This window comes from Pelobates fuscus, chromosome 3 (genome assembly GCF_036172605.1).
Source record: "Pelobates fuscus isolate aPelFus1 chromosome 3, aPelFus1.pri, whole genome shotgun sequence".
NCBI lineage: Eukaryota > Metazoa > Chordata > Amphibia > Anura > Pelobatidae > Pelobates > Pelobates fuscus.
In genome coordinates this window covers 287,349,626-287,372,534 of record NC_086319.1, presented here as the reverse complement: position 1 = coordinate 287,372,534, position 22,909 = coordinate 287,349,626, and the positions used below count along the sequence as shown (strand labels likewise).

The window sequence follows — 22,909 nt, the reverse complement described above, 5'->3', positions numbered from 1 at the left end:
GAATAAATGGACAGGGGGGGTAATGGACGGGGGGTAATAAATTGACAGGGGGGGGATAAATTGACAGGCAGGGTGGGGGGAATAAATTGACAGGGAGGGAGGTGGAATAAATGGACAGGGAGGGAGGGGGAATAAATGGACAGGGAGGGAGGGGGAATAAATGGACAGGGAGGGGGGGAATAAATGGACAGGGAGGGAGGGGGAATAAATGGACAGGGAGGGAGGGGGAATAAATGGACAGGGAGGGGGGGTAATAAATTGACAGGGAGGGAGGGATAAATTGACAGGCAGGGTGGGGGGAATAAATTGACAGGGAGGGAGGGGGAAGTAATAAATTGACAGGGAAGGAGGGGGAATAAATGGACGGGGTGGGGAATAAATGGACGGGGGGGGTAATAAATTGACAGGGGGGGGATAAATTGACAGGCAGGGTGGGGGGATAAATTGACAGGGAGGGTGGGGGGAATAAATTGACAGGGAGGGTGGGGGGAATACATTGAAAGGGGGGGAATAAATTGAAAGGGAGGGGGAAATAAATTGACAGGGTGGGGGGGGAAGAAATTGACAGGGAGGGGAATTGACGGGGTTGGGTGGGGAGAAGAGAGTGACAACGGGGAGACGAGAGTGACAAGGGAGGGGGGAGAAGAGAGGGACAAGGGAGGGGGGAGAAGAGAGGGACAAGGGAGGGGGGAAGAGAGGGACAAGGGGGGGAGAAGAGAGTGACAAGGGAGGGAGAGGGGGAGAAGAGAGCGACAAGGGAGGGGGGAGAGATTGACATCCATCACACACACACACAATGCACCCCTTGCACACATAAAAACACAGTGCACTACACACACAGACACACACACACACAAGCAATGCAACCCTTACACACACTCACACTGCATCCCGTACATACACAGAAACACACCTTGCAGCCCTTACACATACAAACACAGATTCACACAATGCATTCCTTACACACATCAGGACATCCCCTACTCCACCTCCTGTGAACAAACTTATTGGTGGAACATGAAGGTGGACCCTGGGACCCAGACCTTGAGCTGTGTAAAGGGCGTTAAAAAAATGGAGCTGCTTCCCGTTCTCCCAGAACATTGATTTTTGTGACCACAGTTACAAACAGCCTCCAGAGAGCCTGTTCTACACCAGACCAGTGGAGCCAGACTGAAGCTAGAGCCCATCATCATCCTCATCTGGTTGTAAGTAGGCAATCTAGTATATTATTCGTGGCACTAATCTCTAATTTACCTCACATTAAAGAAACACTATAGTCCCCAGAACCACTTCAGCTTAATGTAGTGGTTCTGGTGTCTATAGCCTGTCCCTGCAGGCCTTTTAATGTAAACACGTCGGCACTGCTGCACTTGCGTTAGTTAACATGGCAGATCATATGGGTGGGACATTGTGATGTGATATGGGGGGGCAGTCTGCACATGGTCTAGAGTCTGTGTAAACACAAATACATGGGAAAAGCTAGAATTACATCATTTTTTTGGCATCGGGAATTATTATTTACTATTATTTTTCTATTTACTATATTTTTACATATCTTTTTTTTTTTTTTTGTAAATCTTTTTATTGAGGTATTAACATGACATAGAAAATACGCAGTAAGTAAGCAGTGTGAAACACGCAGGTTTCTGGTATTTGAAGTAATATGTCATAACACGAGATATGCAAATCTCAGCGGGATTATCAATAAGGAGATACGCAGGTCTCGTGAGAGGTAAACATAATATTCATGCTTTATGGATAAAGTAGGCACTTAAATAGGTGTAATGAGGAGATCTCTCGGAGCACCAAGCAAAGGGTACCTATAGGGTTTCCCAAGACATAGCTATATGCTAAGGACAAGTGTGGCTAATGTCGGAGGAAGCCGTTTACAACTAGGTGTGGGGCACGGGAACAATACGTAATTATGGAACTCCAGAATCTGTGGCAGAGTGCCAGGGCAGAAATAAGAAAGGTGGTCCATGTGTCTCTATCGAGTCAGGCGCACCAATCTGTAACTGTGGAGTCAGTCAGTCATTTGGGCCCATGGATGTCGGGGTTACTATGGGTGCCTTTCACAGTCAGCTACGGGGTCCCCGGGATGTCATCTATTCACTTCAGTGTGTGGATTGGGGCCAGATCGCCCTCTCAAGACAAGGTGGTCGGAGATGTTGCCCCTTCTATGGCTTTGCTATTTTTACATATCTTAACCCCTTAAGGACACAACTTCTGGAATAAAAGGGAATCATGACAGAATATTTCCGTCATGTGTCCTTAGGGGGTTAATATTATATAGATTTATGCCTCATACTTATCAAAGATTGATGGCCCCTTTAAAATCTCTGACATGATATATAGAATCTACATAATAAAATGAATCACTATCTATCAAACTTAAAGGTGCACAAATTTTGTATGAGACCCCACTATGAGGTTCCATCACAGATTTCAATGAGGTAGCCTGTATCACATGTGTATCCACCTTAAAGGGATCCTCTCATTGAAGTGATCTGGGTGCAATGTCCCAGGTCCCTTAATGTTGCAAAGGCACCAGGAGCAGAGGCAGAGCCTGACCCAGCACTGAGGGAGATTGGCACTGGAATCAGGTAAGTAACAGAAGTGGCTTTTAACCACTTCTACCCCAAGGGTGGAGGTGGGGGGAGGGGGGAGGGATGGAACTATAGAGAGCTATAGTGCATGTGCATTATCCTGGTATTATTGAGATACAATTCTTTAAGGTAAATTACATCTGTTTGAAAGTTAAACCAGTTTTTTTTTCATGCAGGCTCTGTCAATCATAGCCAGGGGAGGTGTGGCTAGGGCTGCATAAACAGAAACAAAGTGATTTAACTCCTAAATGACAGTGAATTGAGCAGTGAAATTGCAGAGGAATGATCTATACACTAAAACTGCTTTATTTAGCTAAAGTAATTTAGGTGACTATAGTGTTCCTTTAAAACTGTTGGTGCATGCACAAGTAATGAGTTGGCTCCACTAATAAAAGCTGACATACTTTTGTATTGTAACATCTATAAGAACACTAACAGTAACAGAAAGCAGGCAGTACACATGGTAACAACAAACAAGGGTGCGATGTGTGCAGATAAACCTGTACAAAAACAGATACATTAAAATGAAAAACAATTATTAAAAAAGGGGAAGGATTCCATAACTCCCAAGAATACTCACTTCAAATGGGAGGCAGCAAGGCATGCAAGGAATAAGAAGAAATGTGGCAGATATCAGTTACAATAGTTGTTTTGATCAAGAATTCACAACAAATCACCCAGTATTTAGCAGAGGACGTGTGAGGGATTCCTCACTTTGCATATAGTTCTACCGATTCATTTACATTGTGCTTTACACAGAATGAAGGCAGATTTATGCTGTAGATAGGGCAGGCTGGTAACTAAGCCCGGAGGGGCAAGACGATTCATTGAATGGTCCAAAAGATAGATATCATGTATCACATTCTTCAATAAAGTCAGTGTAAATGAATCTGTCCAACACATTTAAGGAAAATATTTGGAAAAATGAACTGTGTGAAAAAAAGTTATAATAATCATTATTTCATCATATTAGATGTAATGAATTAAGGGTAAATGGAAAACATGACTTGCAGTGAAATATAGTGTTAACAGAACAAAATGATCCATTAGTTAACATATTTGTACAATTATAACATTTCCTGGGAATCTTCAATGTATTTAAGAAAAACTGCTAGTGCTGCACATAACAATGTCATAATTATTTATTGGTCAGCTTTGTGTGATTTATTAGCACATCTCCCATCATCATTTAGCCATGGCAGCATTAATAAAAAGCCAATTGAATTAGTATATTTCCTAGTCATGGATAATTTCCACAATATCCACTAGAGGCAGAATCCAGAAAAAAACTATTTTCAGCTTATTTTACATAATAGGTCCATGATTATGGTTGGAAATAGGCCAGCCAACTACAAAAGCTAGTAGTATTTATAGTTATTACCACAATGTACGCTATGCACTCATCTGTACAGTATACATTCTTATGAAAAAAACGAGAAACAACAAAACAAACAAACAATAAATTCACTAAGAACAAACTGATGTAAAATGTGATACAATACAAAGCCATAAAATACACAGCTATTTTTCCGTCAAATATTAATCTGCAGTTTGCTCATTTTCCACGGTAATAAAAATCATGTAACGATAATCTGTAGAAGGATGTGTTCTCACTGCCACTTTGGAATAACGCAAATAGAGGTGTAATGGATGCTCAAAATACATGTATGTATGGCACTATAAAACATTTACAAGCATTTAGAAACTAGGCAACGATAGCAAAACAAAGCCCAAAACCCTTTCTACGCAAGAGCGACATCCCTACCTAACATTAACACTTTAAGGTTTCACCTGTGACCACTAATGCTAAGTCTCAGATGCGATAGCCGGAAGAGTTCCACAACAGGTCCTAAACATTAAAAAAGTTGGGCTCCACAGGGATTCCTCAAAAGAGGGATGGTGAATGGCCTTCCCCCTCCCCAATAACACAGGCTTAATGGGACCAACACAAAGCCCCCTTTACAAGAAAATGTAACAAATAGTTCCTCTCTTTTTCCACCGTGTGTGGTTGTGTGAAAGGTAATTATATCAGGGAAGAGCGAACAAGTCCCACCGATTCCCAGCCTGTGCAGTGAATATACAATTGCATTCTAGTGACTCCTCATGTCCCATAATCCAATTATTGTATTTATTTGCTTTTCTCAAATGGTAATTGAAAATACTGCACTCGGATTATTTCTCTTCTTTTCCATATATACCCTATTATGAGAATATACCTTGGATTGATTCTAAAAGAAGGTCCAGTTGCCACCATAAGAGCACACAAGCTGGAATTTTAGAGCCTATTTGCATTCAATTATGTGAGTTTTAATACTATACACATAAACAGTGTAAATGTTAAAAACGATATCACACTATCTTTCTCTGTTTTATTTACATATTTTGAACATCAACCCCCAATATAATTGAGGGGTAAGTGTCTATTTTCTGAGCGCTGCACTTGACCTTACACTATCTGTTTGTGAACCTGGTATAAATATTAACAGAGTATATAGAATTAACGTCTGTGAAAGGAGCAGAGAAAGTCTGAATATATAACTTACTAAGGCCTCCATTTACTTCTTTTGGATTAGCTTTTCAAATGATCACAATCTGTTACAAAAACTTTTCAAATTATTTATCTACAAAAATTCCCATAGGTTTTAATGATGACCTTCTGTAGATATATAGTTTGAAAGGTTTTTGTAACAGATGGTGATCATTTGAAAAGCTAATCCAAAATAAAAAAAAATTGAGGCCTTAGTAAGGCATAACAAATAAATCAAATATAAAGCAATATATCCTTTAAGGGGTGAATATTATTTTAAAAGTTTGATGTGTTTCCTTCTATTGTTAGATTCACCCCTGTTTAACCCCTTCCCGACCGCGGACGTACTAAGTACGTCTGACAAAAACGGTCCTTAAGGACCTCGGACATACCTAGTATGTCCGTGGCATTCCGAATTACTTACCCGATCACCACCATTCGCCCACCGGCGATTGGTGTTCCTCTCGTTTTGGGGGTCTGTCTGACAGTAAATTAGGCCCCCGCGGGCCATGTGATCACTCTAACAGAGCGGTCACATGGCCGTAATAGGCGTCCAGGCATCTGCCTGCAGGGGGACTGCCTGAACTGACAGGTAGTCTCCCTGTATCTGTTAAATTAAAAAATAAAAATATTAGTTATTAAAAAATTTATATATGTATATTTTGTCATACTAAGTGTATTTTTACATTAATATATACATATATTAATGTAAAAATACACGTATAATTAAATTACATATATATATAATAACTATATATATATTATATAGTATAAAAAATAAATAAATAATTACAAATAAAAAAATTTAAAATAAAACAATTATATATATATGTAATTTTATTCTAACTGTATTTTAATATATATATATATATATATATTTATATCGAAATACACTTGGAATGAAATTATATATATCTATGTATATATAAAAAAATAAAAAAATAAAAACAATACAAAATATACATATGTCTATATACATAATTACAGAAATAATTTCATAAATATACATGTAGACTTCAAATGTAGAAATATGTATATATATTTAAATTCTACATGCATATTTATGTAAAAAAATCAATCATTTTATTGATTGCAATTTGAGAGATCTGCCTGACAACCCAGGCCGAAAGTCCAGATAATTCAATTTGCTAGCAATATATTAAACCCTGTAATTTTCCAAGACACCCTAAAACCTGTACATGGGGGTGGAGGGGGGACTGTTTTACTTGGGTGACTTCGCTGAAACACAAATATTTGTGTCTAAAAACAGTACAACATATCACAGCTATGATATTGTCATTTTTCACACACAAATGGCACTTTCACTGATGATATCATTGTTGTGATATATTTTACTGTTTTGAAACCTTAATATTTGTGTTCAGCGAAGTCTCCAGAGTATAACAGTACCACCAGTGTACAGGTTTCATAGTGTTTTTGAAAGTTAAAGGGTAAAATATATGGCTTGATTTTCCATTTTTTTCCATTGAAATTTGACAGATTGGTTATGTTGCCTTTGAGAAGGTATGGTAGCCCTGGAATGAGAATTACCCCCATGATGGCATACCATCTGCAAAAGAAGACAACCCAAGGTATTGCAAATGGGGTATATGTTCAGTCTTTTTTAGTATCTACTTAGTCACAAGCACTGGCCAAAGTTAGCATTCATAATTATTTTTAGCATTTTTATCACACAAACAAATATAAATGCTAACTTTTGCCAGTGTTTGTGACTAAGTGGCTACTAAAAAAGACTGGACATACCCCACATTTAATACACTAGGTTGTCTACTTTAAAAAAATATGTACATGTGAGGTGTTTTTTGGCGGTTGTAGATGCGTAACAGATTTTGGGAGTCAAAGTTAGAAATGGTGTGTTTTTAAAAAAATGTCATCATATTTTATAAAACATTTTATAGAAAATTATATGACATGGTGAAAATAATGGTGTCTTTAGAAAGACCATTTAATGGCGAGAAAAACAGTATATAATATGTGTGGGAACAGTAAATGAGAAAGAGAAAAATTACAGCTAAACACAAACATTGCAGAAATGTAAAAACAGCCCTGGTCCTTAACGGTAAGAAAATTGAAAAACGGTCTGGTCACCGAGGGGTTAAAAGAAACCATTAAACTTACCTGTAATTTAGTGTCAGGACACACTCTGCAGCCTTTCTTCCCATTGTGAGATCATCAAGTATGATGATCACTGATCCCATCTGCTGCTTCTCACAGAGAAGCATTGTAGACTTACGGTGCATGCTTGGCAATCGCCGCTCTCTGCCAACCCATTGCTTCTCTGTGGCACTGAACTTGAAGCCTTTCGAAATGCCAAAAAGAAAGTGCCTCTTGTGACTGCCTGTCGGCCAGACGCTATATACCTTTTTCATGCAAAATATAAACATTGCCATTTCTCATTTTCTCACCAACCATGAGTGGCTTTGGTGCTTAGATCAGCCCTTGTTATGCATTTTTTCTCTTTCTGTACGTGACTAAGTTACTGTGACCCATCTAGCTATTTTCCCCCACAAGGATCGAATTCTCTAGTATCCTGGGTAATCCACTTTCTTTCTTTGGTGAGTCTGACTTCTTATCATCCCTTTGAATACTTTTTCAAGCTGCTGTTTGTTTTGGTCCCGAACTGAACCCCTCTTTGTTTATCTAATGATTATGTGTGTATTTCTACTAATGTACTAGTCAATGATTCTTTATGAGCTGGCCTGGTTACATTTTAAGCTAAAACAGCTTGACTGATTGATGAACACGGCCTATTCTATTTACCTGTTAATAAGTGGCTTATAGATAACCCAACTATTGATATGTTTATTGTCATAGTGCCACACAGAGTTAAAAAGGACACACTGGTATCTGTATTGAGGAGTGACACTCTCCAAGGATTGTGGCAGTTGTGGGTTTGTTTGTGGTCATAAAGTCTGCTTTGGACGAAGATCTAAGTTTGACGCAGGGTGTAGGTTTTATGGAATTAAGTGTCAGAAGCGATCTAAAGAACGCACATGGAGATTGGCAATGAGGGATTTAGTATCTCTTGATCTGGTGGGCAGGTATAGGCAAACAAACGTGTAAAGTGGTAGTAAGATTGGCAGCATAGATACAGCAGTGGAAGATGAGCAATGTATGCAAAGTTTGTGTGCGTGGTGTGGACATTAGGTGGATGATGTATCTATTATATGATGGGCATAAATTGTACATGAATACAGAAGGGGATGTAATGGCCGTAATGGGAGAAGCATGTGGGTTTTAACAAAGTAATAGCATGTGAAGGTAGAGATTTTAAATCCTTTAAATCTGATTTCCAAGTGCTGCTTAAACCATCCTTATCTGTTAAAAATATGCATTTTTGTTAGCTACTAATTGTACATTAATTATTTGCTTAATTTGCAGGCTCTATCACAGTAGATCAGGGACTTGTGGAATAAAGTGTTCTAATCAGAGACATTTGTTATTCTCCTGAAGCAGAACAAGATTTATTTATTAGCATTCCCAGGTTTATGAAAAATTTGCATTTCTGATTTGAAGTATTTTTTTTTTTCTAATTATGTTGTTTTTTTAGATTAACTAGTAGTTTTCACTGACTAGCATGGGCAAATAGAGAAGATGTTTTTTATATACTATTTCACACATGGACATGGCTATTGAATGCAATACAGAAATTAACGTAATACTGGAGAAACCTCCAAATATTGAACTTAATCGAAATAATTCATCATTACGTCTAAATATTGATATAGAGCACAAATTCAATCACATTAAAAATAAATCAAAAGCTGTTCTGTTGCATGTTTTCTTCCATAAAGGGAAAAGTAAATAAGTGTCAACAGTGGAGATTTATGAGTGTCGCTAACAGAAAAATACAGAAAAATTGTAAAGTAAGGGCAGTTGTCATAGGAAGCAAAATAATTAGCAGCGATATTCCCTTACAAACCACTGAAAGCCACATACCCACTAGTGTGCAGTGTAGTGGTTATGGTAGCAAGAGTGCCCTGGTACCCCCCAATATAGGTAGTCAGACCATTTGCTTTAGCTTTGACAACTTACCTCGGACCAGCTGTGTGCTGGTCACTTCCTCTGTGAGACTCGGAGGCTCTCTACTCTGACCTAATCCTGGTGGAGCAAGGATTAGCTAATTGGCTGAGAGCAATCAGCTGACACTCCATGCAGGCACTTCTGGCTCTCCATAGTCGTACTGACTGGCTTCTGACCAGTCCCCAGGTAAGAAGTCACACTGTAAGTAATTTGGTGTAACTACTTACATTGTGAGGTGCGAGGTCACTCTTGGCAGCAGTGGGTATGGTGCTTGGAATGTTCCTTTAATTTCCACATTGATTTTTCCTCTTTTAGAGCTATGCATTAAGTTAGTATTGGCAACATTTTCCTTAATCTCCCTTGATGTATCCAGCAATCTGTGCCACCGAAAATGCTACATTCTACCGGTTGATTAATTACGGTATTTTTCAAATGTAGATTCCTAAATCGAGAAGAAGATTGTTCATGATATGTCCACTCACCTGGGTCGGGGGCCACACACTCACATCTGTATAAGGTAACATAATCAGGTTTGAAGTCAGAATTGATTGGGTAGTATTTGAAAGCTCCAATCATTTTTTTGATAGCATCATAAATGAAAATGAAGCTTATAAGCGTTGAGAAACCCTCTTCTGTGAAACGCGTAATGTACTTAATGATGAAGCTGGCATCAGTAGCAACTAGAATAAGGCACTGAAGGGCTGAGTGGAGACCGATCCACAGACGAAACTCCATGTAGTCTATATCATTACCTCTGCAAGCAAATTTGGGGTAATATTAGTAAATATCAAACAGACACTCATCATCGTGAAAGGAAGGCAGACAATACTTTAATATTAAGGTTTACAACATCAATTTAAGTCTTTGCCCTTAAAGGATTGTTTATTCATTTATACACTCCTATGTTCATTGTGTGTGTTTTCAGCATAACTATTACAGACACATGTAATACCAAAAACGAAGTGAAGAAAGTGCTGAAAATATTATTAAACCCAATAAAATACTAAGATTCTAATAAGCAGCACCTTATAAACCAAATACGGTAAAAAAAAAAAAGGTGCACTGTGTCTTTAAATCACAATTTTTTGTGATTGTGACAACCACAAAACAAAATATGAAATTTATATAACGAAGTGCTTTATAACAAAAGTGCAAGGTGTAACAATATTGTTGCAATAAAGTGCTTCTCAATAACTGTGAAATGTGTACAAATATACCGTTGATATATGCAAACAAAGTGATAACAAAAGTGCCCTGTGCACATTAGACACTGATGGTAAATGGTGTGTCCATTCAAATGATATAAAAAAAAGAGGAAAAAAACATACAGTGTAATATTTGTAGATATTTATACAAATAATGATATAATAATTTCATATCTTGCAAATATTTTGTATTGTGGTGGTTAGGAACATAAAACTTTTCGATTTAAAGACACAGCGCACCTTTTTATGATATTGCAGACACATGGTTTAACCACCTGATCAAATGCACATCTTATGGAGTGGGAGAAAAGTGAAGACAGAATTAAACCATGCTATCGACAAGTCTACAAATAATTATAGTAATGTGCGAAACACATATGGATCCTGCTTTAACGATAACTGAAAATATATACATATTGGCGTACTAAAATGCTCCACATTCTCTCAATATTGCACATTAATGCATATGCCCTGGGTATCTATTATTCACCACATTTAATAAAAATCCTTGAATAAGTGAAGGTGGTTTAATTTCTGATAATTACAACACTTTTGAATAATGTATTAAATAAATATAAATGTATTTAAATTCAGTAAGCTTTAGAGAGGAACTTATTTTGCAACTAGCAAAGCTCACGGTGTCCTCTATTTGAAGAGCACATTCTGGGTTTTCATTTTTGTCCGAGGTTAGGTCACCATTGCTTTCATATGACATGATCATGTGTTGGAAGGACCTCACCAGAGCAATGCTGGGTTTCCCTGAATTAAGCAACTACCACATTTACAATGTGTGGCAAGGCCCCTAATGGACAGGTTGAATGTGTTTCTTCCGAGCTTTTTACATACATGCAGGCTTTACATGTGACTCCGAATTTATGTTGCTGAGCCTAGGGGCATTCCGACAGATATCTTGATGATATCACTAACTAACTAACTATGATACACTAACAGAGAGGTGGGGCTATGTCATGACATATCCCACCTCTCTATGTGACCTCTTCTATAGCCGTAACCAGCATGTTGCCGATGCTCTCTGACATCTCAATGGAAGCATAGCCTGGAATAAGAACATGCTGTACAGCCAGGTGTTCATTGAGATCCTACCAGGCTACCTAATGAATAGAGGATAAAGAGCCCCACATTCACGGCTTCAGCCTTCAAAGCCTCCCTCAGCAACACCTGTGGTTGAACCGCACATTTTGACATTTTAATTCCAAATCTGTGGAGGTGTTACTTTTGTGTCAAAATGGCATGATTCTGTGTGCCATGCAAAAGTGTCTCTCTTGCTATGTATTGTGGGGCAAGATTGGCATAGTGGCTATTTTATGCCATACTTGCTGGACATAATGTTTTTGGTAAACAATGCAGCACAGAGCAAGCCTGTGTAGTGTAGGGCAATGATATTGAACATGTGGCTATGATTTGTAAGCCAAGGCACACATGCTGGGCACAAATGTATAAAAATTGGTAGAATGGCAAACAATCCTCTCATATTACTACAACGCTGTCATAGCAAGAGATTCGCCCAACTTTTGTCCTATTTTAGCTACAGAGACATTCAGTAGAGGGAATACGTACTTTTTCTAAGCAATCTGCATAATTTGTGTAACAAATATGTGAATGGGGTGTGGAAGAAACCACATTTTAGATTTTGGACAAATATTGGAAAAAATTACTAAATATAAATACAATTTTACATGTAAAAAACAAGCACTCTGTTTTCTTGCCCATTGTTCATGATCTGTGCCTTTTGCCCTGTGAGATGATACCTTGTTTCCCCGAAAATTAGCCCTAGATTCGCGGAATTCCATTTGCAAGTAAGCTTATCTATGTTCCGGGAAGTTACCCCGAACATAGATACGCAAAATTCCATTCGCGAGTGAACTAATCTATGTTCGGGGAAGTTTCTCCAAACATAGATTTGCAGTATTCTATTAGAGAGTAAGCTAATCGATGTTCATGGAAGTTTCCCTGAACAGAGATTTGCAGGATTCCATGTCCTAGTGAATTCGGGGAATTCCCATGAACATAAACCTGCTTTCTAGCAAACTTTTTTCCTTGAAATAAGACCTCCCCTGAAAATAAGCCCTAGTGTGGGGAAAAAATTGATAGAAGACCCGGTCTTATTTTCGGGAAAAGACGGTAGTTCTTTATGGTCTTTAGATGGAACTTGTTTCAACTTACTTGCTGAAATCAAAGAGAAGCTTTTCAAAGATGAGGATGGGTCCAGTACTGCTCAGGATGATGAGAGGCTGCCCAGCAAAGAGACAGAACACTGCGCCTGTCATTGCTGTGCCAAGGAAGCTCTCCATTACCCCCTGAAAGGGAATGCAGAAAATTCAGATTTATACAGTTAACATCATTGAGAAAACTGGACTGAGAAACCCTCTCTATTACAGCACTCTATGGGGACATCTAGTGGTATAATTTGCTAATTACACATTACAAGAAGTTCAACAATATGCATATTCATTATGAAACAACATGTGCTTATCATTTCACAGAACACCGTAAATACTAAAGTGTGCTTGTTTGCACACATTGATGAAATACAACATCATACAGTAGGAAACTAGATACTGCGAGAAAGGGATTTTGAGATGAGAAAAGTTATAAATTGATTTGCATGTCAATGAGGGAAATAAGTATTTGACCCCTTGACTTAGTACTTGGTGGCAAAACCCTTGTTGGCAATCACAGAGGCCAGACGTTTCTTGTAGTTGGCCACCAGGTTTGAACACATCTCAGGAGGGATTTTGTCCCACTCCTCTTTGCAGATCCTCTTCAAGTCATTTAGGTTTCGAGGCTGACGTGTGGCTCCCTCCACAGATTTTCTATGGGATTAAGGTCTGGACACTGGCTAGGCCACGCCAGGACCTTAGTGTGCTTCTTGAGCCTCTCCTTTGTTGCCTTGGCTGTGTATTTTGGGTCATTGTCATGCTGGAATATGCAACCACGATTTTCAATGCCCTGGCTGAAGGAAGGAGGTTCTCACCCAAGATGTGACGGTAAAAGGAATGTCCATCATCACTTTGATGCAGTGCAGTTGTCTTGTCCCCTTAGCAGAAAAACATCCCCAAAGCATAACATTTCCATCTCGATGTTTCAGTGGGGATGGTGTTCTTGGAGTCATGGGCAGCATTCCTCCTCCTCCAAACACGGCGAGTTGAGTTGATGCCAAAGAGCTCGATTTTGGTCTCATCTGACCACAACACTTTCACCCTGTTCTCCTCAGAATCATTCAGATGTTCATTGGCATACTCAAAGCAGCCCTGTACATGTGCTTTCTTGAGCAGGGGGATCTTGCGGCATTGCAAAATTTTAGTCCGTCACTGCGTAGTGTGTTACTAATTGTATGGTTCCAGCTGCCTTGAGATCATTAACAAGATCCTCCCATATAGTTCTGGGCTGATTCCTCACAGTTCTTATGATTGAAACTCCATGAGGTGAGATCTTGCATGGAGCACCAGTCCAAGGGAGACTGTTATTTTGTGTTTCTTCCATTTGCGAATAATCGCACCAACTGTTGTCACCTTTTCACCAAGCTGCTTGGCGATTGTCTTGTAGTTCATTCAAGCCTTGTGTAGGTCTACAATATTGTCCCTGAAATCTTTGAACAGCTCTTTGGTCTTGGCCATGGTGGAGATTTTGGAAACTGAGTGATTGGTTGCTTCTGTGGACAGGTGTCTTTTATACAGGCAACATGGTGAGATTAGGAGAACTCCCTTTAAGAGAGTGCTCCTAATCTCAGCTCGTTACCTGTACAAAAGTCACCTGGGAGCCAGAAATCTTGCTGATTGATAGGGGATCAAATACTTATTTCACTCATTGACATGCAAATCAATGTATAACTTTTTTGACATGCATTTTTCAGGATTTTGTTTGTTTGTTATTCTGTCTCTCACTGTTTAAATACACCTACCATTAAAATGTAGACTGATCACTTCTTTGTCAGTGGCCAAACGTTCAAAATCAAATACTTTATTCTCTCACTGTATGTGAATTCCACCCGTAGTGTAAACCATCCCTTCTGTTGCAAGAACTATAGTATTCTGTTGTGAAGTTATCTATACTTCTAATTGTAATAGTAAGGATAGCCAGACTTTGCTATTATAGAACTACATCTCCCATGATACTCCTCTGGTTGCATGGTGCTTAATGATTTGCAACTTGGAGCAATACATTGCTGTACTCTAATACATTTTAAATAAAAATGCATAGAAAGGGTACCTCATGCCAAGTACACTCTTTTAAAAGAGCGTAAAATGTCATCCATACATTGTGCGAGCAGCCCCCTGTACCCACCTCAGCCCCCAGTACTCATCTCTGCCCCTCATTACCCACCTCAACCTCCTTTACCCACCTCAGCCCCCAGTACCTACTTCTGCTCCCACCTCAGCCCCCAGTACCCACCTCTGCTCCCACCTCAGCCCCCCTGTACCCACCTCTGCTCCCACCTCAGCCCCCAATACCCACCTCTGCTCCCACCTCAGCCCCCCTGTACCCACCTCAGCCCCCAGTACCCACCTCTGCTCCCACCTCAGCCCCCAATACCCACCTAAGCTCCTCCTCCACACACCACATCTCCCCTTGCACGCACCTCAGCCCCCTTTATCCCTGTACCCACCTCAGCCCCCCTGTACTAACCACAGCTCCACCTGCACCCACCTCAGCCCCCCTGTACTAACCACAGCTCCCCTACACCTACCCCAGCCACCATTCCTCCTTACACTCACCCCAGGATCTACCTATCCCTGTACCCACCTAATCCCCTATGCACCAATCACAGCCCCTATGCCACCTCCACCTAGCATAGCTCCTACGCCTTCCAGTACCCACACAGCCACTATGTCCCTCCCTGTGCCCACTACAGCCTCTATGTCCCATCCTGTGCCCACAACAGCCCCTTGTCTATCCGCACCCACCACAGCTCCTTCTGCACACACCACAGCTCTCCCTTTACCCACCTTAGCCTCCTGTCTCCCTGCACCAACCACAGCTCCCCCTCGCACCCACCTCAGCCCCGTCTGCATCCACCACAGCTGCTCCTGCACCCACCTCAGGCCCCCTGCACTCACCTCAGCCACCATTCCTCCCAACACTCACCCCAGGATCTACCTATCCATGTTTCCACCCAAGCCCCTATGCTCCCACCTCAGCCCCCAGTACCCACCTCGGCTCCCACCTAAGCCCCCCTGTACCCAGCTCTGCTTCCACCTTAGCCCCCCAATATCCACCTCAGCCCCCAATATCCACCTCAGCCCCCTGTACCCACCTCGGCTCCCACCTAAGCCCCCCTGTACCCACCTCTGCTCCCACCTAAGCCCCCCTGTACCCACCTCTGCCCCCCTGCTCCTAGCTCAGCCCCCTGTACCCACTTTAGCCCCCAGTACTCATCTCTGCTCCCACCTCTGCCCCTCATTACCCACCTCAACCTCCTTTACCCACCTCAGCCCCCAGTACCTACTTCTGCTCCCACCTCAGCCCCCAGTACCCACCTCTGCTCCCACCTCAGCCCCCCTGTACCCACCTCTGCTCCCACCTCAGCCCCCAATACCCACCTCTGCTCCCACCTCATCCCCCCTGTACCCACCTCAGCCCCCAGTACCCACCTCTGCTCCCACCTCAGCCCCCAATACCCACCTAAGCTCCTCCTCCACACACCACATCTCCCCTTGCACGCACCTCAGCCCCCTTTATCCCTGTACCCACCTCAGCCCCCCTGTACTAACCACAGCTCCCCCTGCACCTACCCCAGCCACCATTCCTCCTTACACTCACCCCAGGATCTACCTATCCCTGTACCCACCTAATCCCCTATGCACCAATCACAGCCCCTATGCCACCTCCACCTAGCATAGCTCCTACGCCTTCCAGTACCCACACAGCCACTATGTCCCTCCCTGTGCCCACTACAGCCTCTATGTCCCATCCTGTGCCCACAACAGCCCCTTGTCTATCCGCACCCACCACAGCTCCTTCTGCACACACCACATCTCCCCCTGCACCCACCTCAGCTCTCCCTTTACCCACCTTAGCCTCCTGTCTCCCTGCACCAACCACAGCTCCCCCTCGCACCCACCTCAGCCCCGTCTGCATCCACCACAGCTGCTCCTGCACCCACCTCAGGCCCCCTGCACTCACCTCAGCCACCATTCCTCCCAACACTCACCCCAGGATCTACTTATCCATGTTTCCACCCAAGCCCCTATGCTCCCACCACATCCCTTATGCCACCTCCAACTACCATAGCTCCTATCCCTTTCAGTACCCACCACAGCCCCTATGTCCATCCTGCGCTCGCCACAACATCTATGTCCCACCTCATACTCTGTCCAGCCCCACCCCCACTTCAGTCCCCGTGCCTCCCCGCGCCCACCTCAGTTCCCGCGCCTCACAGTGCCCACCAGAGCCCCTGTGCCTCCCTGCACCTATTTCAGCATTTATCCCCCTACACACACACTACAGCCACTATCCAACTTATACACAGTAGAGCCTCTATAATCCAAACACGCACACACTACAGCCCCAGTAACCACCAGGTGCCTACTACAGATTCTATCCCACACACACTGCAACACAGCCAGCCCTCTCTACTCACATAATGCACTGCAAATAGCCCAATTCACACACGCAAAAACCCACAAGGAGCCTCACTGTATAGACACACCACAAGCAGCATCCCCACACATACAAAATTACATGCAGCCTCCCTTCACATACACATCACAAACAGCATACCCACCATTGCAATACTGCACACAGCCTTCACACCCACAACTTTTACAATCTCTTATAAAGCGCCAACATATTCTGCAGCGCTGTACAATAGGTAAAACAAGAGAGGATTAATCTAACACAACACTTTGACATACAGGAACACAACACCACTAGCCACATCCCCACACACGCAACACCACAAGTAGACTCCAAACACATGTGGCTAGTTGTAAGGTTGTACATGTGGGGGATGCTGCATGTGATGTCCTAAGCAAAATTAGTGGAAGTGTGTAATTAAATTTGCTTTATTTCTTTATTTTAATTGCTGGGGAGGCACGCCAGCAAGGGTTACTCCATCTAAAAACAGTGTTTATTAAAACACTGGTTTTGGTTGGATTAACCCCTTAAAAGTAAATCTGGCCATTTTGGGGGGCACTCAGGGATGTGGGAGTCAGGGATGTGTGGCTCTCACACATCTATTCTGTGTGCTGGGCAGCCTACACATAATATATGTATAAAAGCACCAGAAAGAAGGGGGAGAAGAATAGACGGGGACCAGAAAATCTTGTACCAGGACCAGGAGGGCGGGCCCTTGATCACCCACTGCCCGAGGGCCCTTGGAGGTGTCAGTCCGCCCCTGCTCATTCCCAAGCATAGTAACGACATGTGCTGTGGTTGCTATGGTAACTCCTCAGCGGACGCTGCTAGTGCTGGCTAGGGAGCATAGGAACGGAGTGCTGTCAAGCCATTCAAAGCTGGCTGCCAGTATGTCCCCATCATGGAGGAGGTTTGCCCTGCTTCCATAAGCAGGGTAAATGAAAAAAGAGCTAGGGTGGACTACAGGTCAGTATTAAATGTAGTGTAATGCCCATGAAGATGTGGGAATGGCAATGCAAAGGTGAGCAAATCTCAATATTTTACAATGTATATATTTATACTTACCTTGGGAGGGCACCAGGCCACTTTTGGCACCATAACTACTACAGTTTGCTGTCAGACATATTATGCCAGGAAATATGAATAATATTCTATTACACATATTACAGGTCACAATTAAGAAAAATTGTATCACAGCCTTTTTTGTAGCCATGTGAAACCAAATAGTGGAAAATGTTTTCTGACTTTTCTGAGAATAGTTGAGAACGCAAATTGTTCATTGACACCAAATGCCTTATTTTAGAGTTTCTTTAATGGGATGTTTAATGGGATAGACAAATATGATCAGACCTAGAGTTGGAATATTATATATTAATTTGCTACAGTGATTTATTGACCTAGAAAATGCAGTGACCTTTTAAGACGAATTACCTCTTGAATTATTATTGATTATGGTTTTTATTTTAAAGCACGCCAATTATTGTGAGCAAATGAGTTTGACTTTAACAGGTTTTTCATTTTTGTTACCTTTTTAATACAACAACAGCACAGAGTCATAATGCAGAAGACAAGCCTATTGTCCGCCTTTGTGTACCTGGTAGTTGTCTGTGGCATCTCCAAGAAGGCCTCCAAATGTTATGGCATTTGTAATGCAACCAAGGTAGATGAAGATGATTGCAGAAATGGACTGGATGTGGAAGGCCTCATAGAAATCACTAAGAAACCAGGGCAGCTTCCTCTTGATATCAAGATACAGACCACCACAGAACCTACATGGAACATTGATTAATTTCCTAAGTTTACAGCATCCATAGCTGGAGTCCAAATGCAAAGGGAAAGGAGGGTCACATACAAGTTCCATACATTTTGCAAATGAAGCAGAATTATGTCAAAATGTTGAGGAAAGGAACAACAAAACAGAAAGACAATAAAGATAAAAATGGAACGGTCTAATAACTAGCATGGGCACAGCTGTATGGCCCTCTATTCCGTCACCTCATGGGCAGAAGTATCAGTGTAATAAACTGAGCAGGGGCATGCCACTGTCAGTCATATCATTCTCTCATTCCAATACGTAAATTAACAATAGAAGGGGTGCAGCACACCTGCTAAACCCAAATGGGAATGCTAGAACCTGCTTAGACCCCATACGGAATAATCTCCATCAGAATGAACAAAAGCAGAAAAAATATATGGAAAAATATTACAATAGGTCCCAAAAACCTTTATAAGTTATAATAATATGCATATAAATAAGACTGCTCAACTCACTTTTTAAAAATACAATGTTAAATATGTAGACTAGAACATCATTAATGATTATGAACTAATATATTATACAAGAGCATTAATTACATGCTTCTTCAATTATTTTTTATGCAATTCTAGACCACCGCAATCAGCTATTTGTGAGATTGATGTTCAGTATTCCAAAATCTCTCTTTTCTTCATTACTTTGAAATATAAACACAAATGCAGCATCTCCGTACCTTCCTGTAAATGCAAGTTCTTCTCCAATCTCATGTGCACATGGCATCTCTCCTTCTTCACTTCCTCCACCACCACTGCCACCTCCTCCTCCAGCCGAACCATTCATTTGTCCAGCCTCATTCACAGAGAACACAGATTTTCTATAAGGGCACAAAGGGGTAAGTTTGGAGAGTTTTACCAGCAAACAAGAATTAACCATAGAACATCAGTTTAGTTTTACATGGTGATATAGATAACTTCTCTCCTTCTGGTCTATAAACATAATTTCCAGTGTAGACTCCAGGTGTTATAAACCAGCTAAATAATCACTAAAGTGGCTGTCATTATCTTTACCAAGTAGTAGCTGTTTCCCTAATGCATAACCTTACCATTAGCATGGAGTTACCATTAAAGTGACACTATATTCACCAGAACAACTACTGCAACTCTCCTTCCCAGGCAGGTATCCACCTCGGCCTTCACTGTGGCTCTCAGGCCTAGGCCCAGTGGTGGAGCTTTAGGAAGGGCTCACCAAATTATTTCTGAGCTAAAGCCCCAAGTGTTTTTGACGCTAGCAAAGCCCCTGTATGAAACCAAATTAAAGAATATAAAACAATGCTGAATAGCAATTACAATCAAGGAAAAGGCCAGACTTGAATAAAAACAAAACAAAAAAGTATTCTTTATATAAGTAAAGTGCATGTGTCCTTCAATTGAAAACTCAGAACAGAAATATCATCTTAAAAATAAGGTGTAGGCAAATAAATAAATCACATTTCAATCCACGTAGCATAACTCTACAACAACCATCTCGTACAAATATAGCAGATTGGGAAGTAATATTGTTTAATCAAAATTCTACTGCAAATCATAATAATTCATACCATAAGACAGCAAATATTTTTCTAAATAAATATTGTCATCTTATTAAATATATAGCATTTAGCTATACATCACACATAACAAACATCATACATAACCAGATAGAACTTATCAATTTATCCCAGAGGTAACAAGTGGCAGCTGATATCAGATCATTTAAAAAGAATGGACTATGAATGTAAGATACACTAGATGAACATTAGGGAACAGCCATCTCACACATATTTTCGAATTATTCATGATTAACCATAATATACATTGATCTTCAAGTTGGAGGACACGACAAGCACATTCTATGCACTAGATTGCCTCCCAAAACTGTGAGTGCATCGTGGATCTGAGGTTAGGGATCTCCAGGTGATATGCCATTTCCAGAAAAACATCATTCGGGACTACCTTCTCCTCTCTTCTCTCTGACAGCCCCTATTACTGGTAGGCTAAGTTACCTTTTGCTCTCTGCATTCTGAAACAAAGTCCTTCCTGATCTGTAGCAGAACCCTGTGACTGCTCTTTTACTCATCCTCCCTACTCTTCTCTGAGCTTCCTGAGAGTGGCCCCCTCAATCTTTTCCACCTCCTCCAACACAGCCCTTTGGCTTTCTTTTTTTTTTACTTTCTTTATTTTGATTTTCAGAAGTATTGGCATTAATATTGGCCAACAGAAGATAAGAGGTACGTACATGAATGCATTAGTGCGACAGAACCTTTGCCCTTCTTAATGCCCTTCTAATGACTCATCTCCCTAACATCCCCTACCCTGCTTCATGTGCATTACATGTCGCCCAGTTGTGACTCCCATGACAATGAAGTAGAAGACTCGCTTTATACTATATTAAGTGTGAGGCTACCACTAACATAAAGTTGGTATCGGTAGGAGCTGGTGTTAATACTGGTAGACCACAATACCTGAATGGGAGGGTTGAAAACCGGTTGGTTATTTACAGTCACAAATAGTTACTGGCTGTTTCTCACAACAGCTGATGGCAGATATTTACCGCTAAGATTGGAAATAATTTTAAAGCCATATTCTCAGCCTATCGAATATGTACACCAGGGATTCTTCAAAGCTACACTTCCGTCAGTGCCAGTAAAAATGAAATACTGTGCAAAATAAATACTGACATTACGTGGGAAGTTATTAATGAATAACGCATTATTAGGGGTGATGTTTTATCAATTGAAAAAATATGTATATTGCAGGTTATTAAGAACATTAGCCACATCTGGTATGGGTTAATGAAACAAAATGTCTGCTTGTTCCCTTCCACGAATAACTGCTACGTTGGAAGAGGTAAAGCTTTCATTACACATTGGCAATATACCCAGTACATACCTTTGATCGGCTGACGGGATTTTCTTTGGAGGTTCTATTCTGATTGTTGGATCCCATTCACCAGGAGGAAGGACAATCACTTCATCAAGAAATTCATCGATACCTGCAATCAGGTCTTCCCGCACTTTGGCTTTGTAAGCAACATCACTAAACAGCTGAAATTAAAGTATATATTTAGGCACATGGAGAACGTTTATGGAACTTTTTGCTCATCTGTTAAATCCCTACAAACTATTTTTTCCTCAAATGGGTGAACAGTAACAGTAGTGAGATGAGAAACATTCCTGGCATATAGATATTTTGAATTTCACAAGTCTCTATATATAATACTATGGGGATAGTCAAATGTATACATGATAATGTACAAATCAGTTTACAGATCATTGATTAGGTTTTTAGGGGGAAAAAAAACAGTTTATGAAAATGTTAAATGCGGCATAATCTGAAAGAAATTTTACTAGATTAATAAGCACTTTGTTTTAAGAGAACAGACATGTTATTTTCTGCCAATCAGTTTGTGGCCATGTTTTAAATCTTGGCTATTAAACAGAAAATGCACAAAAATATCTATAGAAGATGGTATTTCTTCCCCTAGTCAGAACACTTCTGTAGATCTCTGTTCATGGACTGAATGTCTGAGGGCAACATGTTAGCTAAGGGTGCATACACTCTGTGTTGCCAAATCCCTCTCCCTTAAATGGAGGGCTCTAGTGGCTATGATGCTTGAAGTATATCTTTAAACGCAGTTTGTGCATGCGCAATCGTATTCACTTAAAGTTGAATTGAATGTCTTGGTGGCCTCTATTCCCTTGCTCTCTTGTATCCAATTATTTTTTTAAAAGTGTATGAGAAACCAATAGTGAATGTCCAGCACATGCATGACTTTCATCCTCATTTACTGGAATAGTGATAACGCAGTGCAGGGGTTTAGAGGAAATGTACAATTGTATGTTCCTCACCATTTGAGATGGAAATTGAATGGTTGGAGCTAGTGCACACTATTTTCTTTGCCACCTCACATAAACTTGCATCTATCATTACACAGTAAACGTGGGTGATATCCAAGCCAAACGCTCGATTAGATGAATGGGTCAGGATATTGTGTCTGGAGTGTCTCTTCAAATTAAGACATTAGTATATCTTCGATGTTTTATGCAAAATAGTAAAAAAAATTCTAAATTATAGAGTTGTCAAACAGTACACATGACAACCTCTACATAAGATCACTTCTCATTTGACTTTCTAGC

General features: G+C 40.9%; 1 protein-coding gene across 1 annotated transcript in view; it reads right to left on the bottom strand.

Moving 5' to 3' along the window:
• Positions 1-22,909, bottom strand: part of SLC4A5 (solute carrier family 4 member 5) — a 139,694-nt gene that overhangs the window by 41,832 nt on the left and 74,953 nt on the right. Inside the window, exons 12-16 of the mRNA XM_063448669.1 lie at positions 21,663-21,817; positions 19,469-19,609; positions 18,574-18,748; positions 12,567-12,700; positions 9,660-9,931 (exon numbers count right to left, since the gene is read on the bottom strand). Of these exons, the coding sequence (XP_063304739.1) occupies positions 9,660-9,931; positions 12,567-12,700; positions 18,574-18,748; positions 19,469-19,609; positions 21,663-21,817 (877 nt within the window). The remainder of the gene's footprint in view (positions 1-9,659; positions 9,932-12,566; positions 12,701-18,573; positions 18,749-19,468; positions 19,610-21,662; positions 21,818-22,909) is intronic.